At 36.3% G+C, this 11,265-nt stretch overlaps 1 protein-coding gene across 3 annotated transcripts in view; it reads right to left on the bottom strand.

The window, feature by feature from the left end:
* Positions 1–473: 473 nt before the first annotated feature.
* thbs2a (thrombospondin 2a) overlaps positions 474–11,265 on the bottom strand; it is a 33,371-nt gene continuing 22,579 nt past the window's right edge. Inside the window, exons 18-23 of one of the 3 annotated variants that reach the window (XM_088350850.1) lie at positions 9,301–9,528; positions 7,330–7,601; positions 6,301–6,398; positions 4,897–5,036; positions 2,791–2,821; positions 474–2,368 (exon numbers count right to left, since the gene is read on the bottom strand). In XM_088350850.1, coding sequence (XP_088206976.1) covers positions 2,365–2,368; positions 2,791–2,821; positions 4,897–5,036; positions 6,301–6,398; positions 7,330–7,601; positions 9,301–9,528 — 773 coding nt within the window. In that variant the 3' untranslated portion in view covers positions 474–2,364. Of the gene's footprint in view, positions 2,369–2,786; positions 2,822–4,896; positions 5,037–6,300; positions 6,399–7,329; positions 7,602–9,300; positions 9,529–11,265 lie in introns of those variants that run through there. The other 2 variants (XM_088350852.1, XM_088350851.1) reach the window with 2 other exon arrangements.

Raw genomic sequence — 11,265 nt, 5'->3', positions numbered from 1 at the left:
CTAACAAAATAATGAAAATGTCTTTTAAAATCATATGATACTTCAATATTTTAATAGTTAATTTTAAATATTATTTCATATAATACTATGATTTTTACTTTTCAGTAAAACAAGGAAAACATTAGTTGGAATCCTTATTTTAGGTGTTAACAATTATTTTCTTTGCATTGCTTTTAAGATTTTAGTATGACACCAAGGACACAATCTCTAGATGCTCATTAGAACAACATTTTCTTATTTTACTGCAGTAGAAAAACAACTAAAAAAAGGAATAATACTAAAAGAGCAATTGCCAACTTTCTCAATTCCCTTATTCATTTGAACAATTTAATACTTTTTTCTTAATTCTTGCAGGTCCACTCTACACAAACTCAATAATACAATATGCAGTAAAATCGCCAGTCCAATTTAAAGCTTTTTTATGTTATAAATGAAGTATTTCAATTTAACCAAACTCCCATTTAAAAAAAAAGTAGTGTAAAAGTGATTTATTCATGAAAAAGGACAAAACTTACACAACAAAACATAGACATTAAAATTTTGTGCAAGGGAAAGACAACGTCATAAACGCATCCAAGAAAATTCTTTGTCAACTAATAAAACATTTTTTGGAATTGATTACCATACATGAATAAAAGCACTGTTTAGCACATACCATAATAATTCCAGGAATTAAGGTGACGTGGACATTTATGGTTGTCGAATATGCGCTTTGTCAGTGTAAACAAATAAATAATATATACAAACTCTAGAAAAAAGCAAATATACCCAAAATAAGCAACAAGCATGAATAATTTACAAAAAGAATTATTAACAGACTTAGTATAAACATCTTTGGAATTGACTAAATTTGCTTTAACAAAATATCTGTCGCTCAAATCCACATTCAGGATGAAGATTATCGACTTGGGACAGAAAAAAAATTCGGTTATCTATCGTGTAATTGTGACGTACTGTACAGGAGCTGAGAAAAAGAGCCACTAGCAGACCACTGTTAGCGTCACTTAAGCACATATTGAACACAAGTGGTTATACAGTAGACCCCCGGGTTACGGTGTACGCAAATTATGATATTTTTACCTTACGATGTGGAAAAGGATGTTTTTCCCCCTTGTTATGGCATTTACCCCACCCTACGACATCAACAAAGATAGCCTATGATATGTTCACATTACGGTATGAAATGGTATTTTTTTTTACCCCTCGTTATTACATTTTCCCAAAAATAACGCATTAATAACATGGCGTCCGTATATTACGATATTTTCACATTACAATATGAAATACAATGCATTTTTGGGCCCCCTTTACTCCATTTTCCATACCATTCAACATCAACAAAGTGCGCTAGTTTACGATATTTCCACATTACTATTTGGGGTAAAATATTGTTTTGGTCCCTCGTTACGGCATTTTCTCCACCATACAAGATCAACGACACGGCGTACCATATTTTTACTTTACGTACATCTCTGAGATTCCTGTCTGCTATTGGTCGATGTCATGTAAGATGGTGGTCTGCTATTGGTTTGTTCACATATTCATGAAGGTGCCAATATGCTATTGCCTGAACTCGCTCTTTGTTCTCTTTAGAATCTTGTGTAACTTACTTTAATTGGCTTAGTAATAGTTGCCCAGACTGGCAGTGATGCGAAAGGGAAAACGGTAGAAACGGTAGAAACGAAGCTTGCGATATACAAGGAATATGAAGAAGCCACAAGAATCGTTACCTTCGCTAAAAAGGCAATTAAAGCAACACCGCCTTCTAACAAGCTTCAAAAATGAAAGCTTTCATTTTAATCTGCCATCCCCTCTACCTGATTTGCATCCACCCACAACCCTTACTGTACCGAGTTCAAGTCATGTCAAACTAAATTTAAACAAAATGTATTATTTCCTTTACATGTACATTTATTAATATTCAATTTAAACATTTACACGTATATTACACAAAATTTGATCTTACTATATATTATCTGGTGAATTTAATGTCTTCATCTTGAGTACCAGGGGTTCGGAACGCATTTTCCAATTTCCATAGGTTTCTTATACTTCGTCATCCAGGAATATTACCTTGCAATTCTCACCTGAAGACGGATTCATGTTATATCCCGGGGGTCTAATGTACAATGAATCCCTTAAAAAATGTAGTCATAAATAAGTACATTAGTTAAAATGAAATATTCCATATAGTTCTCTCATGTCTGTCCTCCAGGATGGGGAACATAAAAAGAAAAAGAAAAAAACGGGGAAATCCCAGTCGTGGTTTCCTCTCCGACACGGAAGAGCAACCGAAAGTCTCAAATGCATTCAGTGACGACGTGTTGTTTACTTTCAGCTCCCCGGCTCGCCATCTTGATTCAGTTATCTGCGAAAACACGAAAGGAATAGCATCTATTACTCGTACGTTTGTTTAGCAAACAATGACACAAAAACGTCAAAAAAGGAACGTGCGGACATGGTGAAGCCATTGCAAGAAGGCCGCGGGATCATTGTGCGCCCGACAGAAAATTGGAAGTCCTTGATAAAAACGCACACTTACAAGGTCTTCCGCAATGCGTGTGTGGCATTGCACACAAAACAAATCAAAACAAAATGTATTTGTACAGCACTTTAAAGACGATGCAACATTAAGTGCTGTATAAAAACGTTGAATGTACAATAAAGAGCATTGCGACATTCTTTTTGGTGAATCCGGAAAGCAGGGAATTACGATAACTTCAACGATGGGAGATAAAAACATGCATCAGTATCTCCGTGTTACAGCACGTAACACAAACACAATATTACCTTGTCAACCTTGTCGGCAAGTCCAGCTCATCTGAATATCAAAAGAAACGTTGGAGGTTTTTAAGACGTTGACAAGAAAAAATCTTGGTACATTGCTGGATGATTTTTGCTGGGTTTAATTTATTTATTGTTATTCAAACAGAGTTACTAATTAGTAATACTAATTACTCTTCATGATCAGATTATGTTGTTCATACTAATAAATCTTAAAAAAAGGTAATTTAAAAAAATCTAAAGGGTTATTTCAATAGTTTTTCTCAATAAAGTATACAATACATACAGAAAAATAAGAAAAATAATGCTGTGAAAGAATCTTAGATTTTACTGGAAAAAAATTGAAATACAGTAGTTATAAAATTTAAGGATTATATAACTTATTTCTTTCTCTTAAAATATACATAAAATACACCAAAATAATAAAAAAAATGCTTGAATGGATTTTACATCCATCCATTCCTTATCTGGACCGCTTATCCTCAGGAGGTTTGCAGGGGTGCTGGAGCCCATCCCAGCTATCTTCGGGCAGTGGGCAGGGGACACCCTGAACTGGTTGTCAGCCAGCCGCAGGGCACATAGAGACAGACAATTCACTCGCTCATTCACACCTAGGGACAATTTGGACCGGCCAATTAACCTGAACTCTATGTTTTTGGAATGTGAGAGGAAACCGGAGTGCCCGGAGGAAACCCACGCAAGCACAGGGAGAACATGCAAACTCCACACAAGAGGTTCGATCTCATGACCACAGAACTGTGCCGCACACGCGCTAACCACTGCGCCGCCGTGCTGCTGGATTTTACATTTTACTAGAAAAACAAATTGAAATACAGTAAAAATAAGAAAACTACCAATAACTTAAGTTTAAGGCTGTCGGTCTATCAGTTATTTTTCTCTTAAGATCCACTTAAGAGACAGAATAATAATCTTTTGAATTAACCTTAGTGTTTGCTAAAAAATAAAAATAAAAAGACAGTAAATAAATATGATTTTTTTTTTAACATTAACAAAGGGATCAAAATCTTTTTTCTCATATCACTTTTTTGTTTTGCTAATTTGAACAAATGTATTAATTATAATGACTTTAAGATTTATTTTTCAAAATGTGACTGTTTTTAAAAGATTATTCAAGAAAAATAATTATTTTGTAATTTTACGTTTTGCTCTTTTAAGCAAAATTATCAGATTAGTATTGTTACTTTAAGAATCATTTTGCATTTTTATACATTGTTGTTTATTTTATGATTGTTGCTGTGTTTTGTAATTAACTTTATGGGAAAAAAGCAAGTGGGAAGTTTTTTAAATGATTAGATTTATGTTTTTCTTTTTTTTTTCTATAGTTTTTAACTAGAAAAATATGTTTAAAAGTCTAATTTTAAGTGTAAAAAGTATTATTTTTGAAGTATTTTTTAAAAAATACAGTAAAATAAAAATATGTTTTCTCAAAGCTCAAATTACGAGAAAAACAAGATTGAAAGCATAGCAAAAGATTATCCATCACTTGTGAAAGTTAAACAAATATTTTTAAAGCAGTGTACAGTGTCTAAGATACTCAATGAATGTTTAGGTCGTTTTGAGCTGCAGGTTTTTCACTTGGGCGTCGATTAAACTCTACATACTCAAATATTCACACCTGCCAATCTAAAAGGAGCCAAATACAAGAGCTGTATAAACAACCAAAGTGTTTTGGCAAGACATTTTGCAAATGTTTGATTTCAAACAATCATTATCCCATTGCTCACTGCAGAGAGAGTCTTCTACTGTTAACAAGAGGAAAGCAAATCCTCAACAATATTTACTGAATCCACTTTCAACACTGAACTGAGTTCCAAAATGTTGAAGATTAGAATTGCCTCAAACCCAGCTTTCATTTTTTTTTGCCTCATGGTCTTAAATGAACTTTAGTATTTGTGTGTTCAGTTTGACAAAGCTTATGGAACTACTTTTCCACATGTGGGAGTATTTTATAGTTAAGTATGCTATAGAAAATATTGATTCTCAAGACTTGGTTTTTCAACATCAGTTGGGCTGTTTACAATGTCAACATTCCAGAAATGCAAAAATTATGACAAAAAATTCGGATGAAAATATTAAAATCCTTTTACTAACCTCTGCACTCATACTTGAGGTCCGAGAAGAAGACAAGTTCTTGAGAGAAGACAAACAATCCTAACCTTCCGCCGGCAAAAGTTTTGTCGTAAACTGGTCCCGAGTCGGCCATGATCTGTTTACCCTCGTACACAACCACCCTGCAAACATGATATACTCATAATTAGGGATGCATAATAATTATTCGACTGTTTACAGAAAAATATGACATCACAGTGATCTGCCCGATAGAAATTAATGACCCAATAATTAGTTACTTGACACAATGCTCTGATATTTATTCAGCTAACTGCACTTGTTAGAAAGATTCCAAGCATTTATGTTCCTCATTGGAATATATTTTGATTTTTCGATAGAAACAGTCGCGTATCTTGGTCGTGTCTCCTCTCTACCGCTCCCTAATGTTCACAAGGCACTGGAGATCTTGCCCAAGAAAGAATCGAGACATTTATGTGTCATGATTTGCCCTTTGCCCTCACTTGTGCCCACTCGTTTAGCCCCAGCTGCTGCTCGTTTCCTAATTGGTTCCCCGCCTATTTAAACATATCACTCTCATTCACTCCTTGTCAGTTCGTCAGCGAACCTCAGTACATGCAAGGCAAGCACTTTTTGACTCTGGCTCCCGTCTGTTCCATTCTGCTCTGTTTCCTGCTTGTCCATCCCTGGCTTCCTGGTCGTCTCTGGCTCCGATCTCCTGTCCCGGCTGCCCGACTTGTTTCTGTCCTCCGACCAGTCTCCGATCTCCCGTCCCGGCTGCCAGACTTGTTTCCGTCCTCCAACAATGCTCCGATCTCCCGTCCCGGCTGCCCGACTTGTTTCCGTCTTCCGACCATGCTCCGATCTCCCGTCCCGGATGCTCGACTTGTTTCCGTCCTCTGACCACGCTCCGATCTCGGGGGGCTTCCTGCTTCTTCTGCCCAGCGAGCACCGGATCGCTTTCTTTTGTTTCCCCGCGCCTGACTTCCCCGATTCCTCAAAAAAGCTTTGTGTGAAACGTTACATTTATGTCCATCATTATAATTTATTTTGAATTTCTAAAGATATAGTCGCCCATCTATGTCGTGTCTCCTCTCTGCAACTCCATAATGTGCGTGAGGCACTGGAGATCTTGCCCAAGAAATATTCTAAGCATCTATGATCCTCATTAGAATATATTTTTATTTTCTATAGAAGTATTAGCAATACTTTGTTGTGTCTCCTCTTTACCTCTTCATACTATGTGTGAGGCACTGGAAGGTACACCCAAAGTTGCACAGTTGTGATTAATTGGGCTTCTAAACTTGGATGAGTTTTGTATTGTTTACAGAATTTACATTTAGCTTTATTGTATTTGTGTCGTGTTGCTGTGCGTGTAGAATGCAGCTTAGATGCTTTTCTACACATTCAAAAACATGAAACTCTTACCTGATGAAACCAGTTTTGGGTCTATGGATAAGGTGCCATCTGTAAGCTGTGTAATCTTTCCAGCCAATATTTTTGGGGTCGTGCCACAGAGTGCGTACCTATACGTGTAAAATGAAAGAAAAACATTCTCAACATTATTAAAATCAAACATTTATACCATTACTATTAATAATATATTTTTTTCTCTTTATATTTCAATTTTATTTTTAAGTTTTTGGAATTATAAGAATAAAATAATACCCTTCAAAATAGAATCTGACTTTCTATATTTTAAAAATTCCTTTTGATAAAGAAAAATTAATTACAAAAAAAAATTGATTTGACAGATGGTAGATAATTTCTCAGTTGTTAAATATTTTTTATTCTATAATTTATTAAATACTATTATTTACAAAATAAGAAAATTACCCACATAAAACATTTTTTTCATTTAAATTATGTCTAATAATTAACTATTTACCGGTAATTAATCAACGATACTTTTATTCCATTTTTATTTATTCATTTATTTAAGAAACATGTTTTAAAATAATTGTTGAGTACGAACAATAGTATTCAAAATGTGCAAAATTCAAATTAAGAAAAAAAGTACTTTTCTAAAAATAAAAAATTCCACTGTCAAAAAAAGTGAAAAAAAAAGTAAATGATGATGTAAATGATTTATTTTATTCACCAACTATATAAGCAATTAGTTTGTGTAAACTGACAACACTTAAAATGAGCAAAGTTATTGGAAAGTAAAAGCACAAAGTGTAGTTGCACAAATACTATAATGTACAGCAAAAACTTGTGTATATCACGCACCCCAACTTTGGGTTCTTTTTTAGGTGATAAAAAAATTATAGTTATACACATAGATAACATAACTGATTTTGAATTAATTTTTAACACAAAACAATTGTTCAAAATTTGCGCCAGAAAAAAGCTACTCAAAGTTTATATCCAAAGTTTAAGAACTTTTCTTTGGAGGTTTAAACTCCATATTTCTAACGTAATTTTTTGCAGTGTATTTTGAAAAATGGAGCATACCTCTCCGGGGGTGTTTCCTGTGTGCCACAAAGCATTTCTAAGGTGTTCCCCGGTGCCGGTGGTAGAGTTGACCACTTTAAGCGATACGCCAGAAATGCCGAACGCCTTCGAGGGTTTGTCCTCCCAGTAGGTTTGCGTGATCTGCTTCCACATTACTACATAAAATCGTCCGCTCGACTGGTAGCCGAATACGAATCCCGCGTAGTCGTCGTCTCGGTCCGTGTTGACATACATCGTGCCGCTGAAATCCACCGCGCTGAACTCATCGAAACCTGCAAGAAAAAAAAAATGCGTTCCATATATTGATTTTATCTAGTCAGTCTAGACAAATGCGATTTAATTCCATCTCAAATAATATCCCCTTCTCATAGCACATGTATTTAAAGATAGTTTTCTTGTATAAAATCACATCTTGGCCACAATGTTCAGAAATGAATACCGTATTTATTTGCGTATAACGTGTACTCGTGTTTAAAACACACCCCTACATATGAATTGTTTGTCTCACTTTTTCTCAGCTCAAACTAAACATTATAAGTGGTAAACATGTGACCATGACTTAAATTATTTATTGACAGCATAAACTATGGCTAAAATAGCACTATAAAATTAACAATGCATTGATTCAATGCACTTCAAAGTCCAATCGCAGCAAGGCTTTAGGGCTAGGACCTTAGCTTTGCCTTTTGGCTGAGAGTAAGTGTCCCGGCTCTTAGGCTTTGTAGCGTATTATGAACTGACCGAAAACGGATAATGGATAATGAATAACGAAGATAGAACAATAACCCTTAAAAACCCCAAAACCCCTCATCATCAGATACACCAAAGAGTTGTTTCTATCGTCGTGTTTTTATGCTTTTACTTATATCTTTCAGGACGACTTTCTGCTCCGTTCTCTAACATTCGTTTCTGGCGCTGTAAATTAAAATGGTGTGATAATGAGATAAAATTGTATGCCTTTTTGTAAGTCATCCATATCACTGGTGCTCTTAGGAATTCGCTGGGCCCCGGTTTCGATTCCCCTTGCATCCAATATTTTGTGATTATGGATAGCAATGTTTTTCGACTAATCAATCATTGCACAAATACGGCAATATACTGTAAGCCGCGTGTATAAAGCGGACCCAAACTTTGAATTCACTTTAGAAAAACACACATACAGGAATAAATATGGTAAATCATAAATAGATTTAACACAAAACTACAAACAAAATTTGTGCCAAAAATAGCTTCTCATAGTTCATGTTAACTTAAATGGCAGCTTTTACTAGTTAGTAATTATTATTGAAGAATCAAAACCAGCTTTAAAAAATGTCAATCAAATTACTATATTTTAACTACTGATTTACAATTTAATAAATGTAGTGTAGTATTTGATTCGTCGCTCGGAATAATCTTTTATTTTTGCTGTCATGTGATTCTTTTTATGTATTTAAAAAGATGGAATTGTAAACATATGAAACATTGGATTTTTAAAAAGGGTGGCACGGCAGCTCAGTGGTTAGCGCGCCCGCGGCACAGTTCTGAGTTCCTGGGTTCAAACCCAAAATGTATTTCAAATTGTCATTCGGTGTGAATGAGTGAGTTAGTTGTCTGCCTCTGTGTGCGTGGCTGGCAACCAAGTCAGGGTGTCTCCTGCCCACTGCCCGAAGATAGCTGAGAACCAAAACCCAGCTAAGGGCCCGGTCACACAGCCGTTTGCGTCTGTATCGCGGCTGAATCACGGCCAGAAATTTCTGGTCGTGATTCAGCCGCGATACAGACGCAAACGGCTGTGTGACCGGGCCCTAAGGATAAGGGGTGCAGATAATGGATGGATTAAAAAAAATTACAATAATCTTTTTTTTAATTTTCTATTTTCTTTTTTAAATGTTTGCAATGTTTAAATTGTCACTATTCCATAAATGTGAAAGAAATGCATGGCCGCGGCAATATATCATTAAACGTGACAAATCACGCAAGGATTCTCACCTACGGCAATGCCTGGGTCAGAGTTGGCGGTCTGGACAAGCTCTTTGCCCTGGTGCCTCACCACCCAGTTGGGGTCAATTTGAGTAGTTCCCTTCGGATCCAAATGGACCATTTGGAACTTCCTGAAGTCTGTGATGCTGATAGCGTTGTTCTCAGGACACACGTCGAGAAAATCCGGAATGCTGTCGTTGTCAAAGTCGTCTTTGCAGGCGTCGCCTCTTCCATCCCCTGGTGAAGAAAGGGAGAGATGATACGTAGATAAGATAATTATTATATGATGAATGCTTCCTTGACTTAGTTTGTCCTTAAAATGACAGTGTGTAACAATGCATGTACATTGGTAGAAAACAAACAAGGGAAGCCAGAAGGAGACCGCTTTGTACAATTCGGAAGCCAACTTCCAAGTCAAGTCATGTTTACTTGTATAGCCCTTAATCACAAGAAGTCTTAAAGGGCTGTATAGACTATAACAGACTACAGACTATTTTTACACCATCCCCTGATTTAAAACCAATTCCATCGTATCTTGCATGAGCTAGGATGAATTTCAGCTAGCAACAGAACATGAAAGCTGGTGTTAATTCCTGTGAGCAACAACAAAGGACCGACCGACCTGGATACACCCAGAGTGGTTGAAAAGAGCCATTAGTTGGAGTTGATCCGATGGCTTAAGTGGCTATGGAAAAAAAAACAATACAAGATTGCAAAGAGCAATGCAGAAGTTGTCGATCTTCGAGCTGTGAATCACAGAACTCAACTGTGGAAGTTGAGTGACACCTAAGGACAAAGTGAGCTTTATTTACATGGAGAAGGTAACAATATCGACTAACAGAAAGTCATAGCCTGCAGTCAAGTGGCTAACAAGAGGGGCTAGAGAAGGAACCCATGGTGAAAAATCCCAGATGCTTGAATGACGGGACTCTGCGACCATCACATGCAGGGTTCAGCTGTGAAAGTTAAGTGGCCCTAAAGTGCGAAGAGCACCGTTGGAACAAGCTACATTTGCAAAATTGTAGAACCATGAAAGTAAGAAGGCGGCCAAACAGGTCAGGTTGTCAAGGGGCGTCTCCAGTTATAATTATAAATAACACATACCTGACGACTTATATGTTTTCCTCATATTTTATAAGTATTTTAACCATTTCAAATGGTGTATTCCGTATAACATTTTTTGTTCGGTAAAATTATTATTATTTTTTTTTAAACTTGATTTTTGTTGGACTGATCTCGTCTTGCCCTTTTTGTCTAGGTTACTGGTACCAGACGACACCATCATCGTAGATTGATGATATTGTCGTGGTATCCTGCACAATGTGTCTTGCTGCGAGAAAATAGGTGATGCGTTGTTAAAGTTTATTATAGCTTAACAAAGGGAATTGCAATCATTAATAAGGGGAGCAATAGGCTGAGGTTGACAAATGTGATATCAGCATTGAAAAGTATTTTTTTTAAACTTTTTATTGAGATAGTATGTTTGTTTTTGCTTATTTTTTAATAATATTCTATTACATAAATAAAATATATTTATACCACTAAGGGTCTCTATATAAAATTCACTAGGGCATAAACTGCCCAAAAGAAAAATACTACATTTATGAGCTGTACCTACGAAACTGACTGAGTTTAGTATATCTTAGAAGTTACCAAATCTAAAGCTGACACCTTTGGTCCTTCGATTGTTTCCCAGGTCAGGAGACCCGGAGCTCCCAGCGGAAAGGTTGCCGTGAGTCACGAAGGCCGCCGTGTGGAAGTAGCTCACTGCTTTCTGTCATTTTGTTTGTTATGGCACACCGGCCGGCCCTACACATCTGTCAAATAAACACTATCTGACAAGAAAGAGCGAACGCATCGGTGAAGCGCCTGTTTCCAGTTATGTGCAGCTGTGTCAACTGTTGGTAACCCTGCGCAATTTGGGTACGAAAAACTAATCACGGGCAAAGCTAAAACAAACAAAAGCTTAAGGAG

This window comes from Urocampus carinirostris, chromosome 13 (genome assembly GCF_059441175.1).
Source record: "Urocampus carinirostris isolate Australia breed hairy pipefish chromosome 13, RoL_Ucar_1.0, whole genome shotgun sequence".
Classification (NCBI taxonomy): domain Eukaryota; kingdom Metazoa; phylum Chordata; class Actinopteri; order Syngnathiformes; family Syngnathidae; genus Urocampus; species Urocampus carinirostris.
Note: the sequence above shows the minus strand (reverse complement) of the source record. Positions and strands in the feature narration are given on the sequence as shown.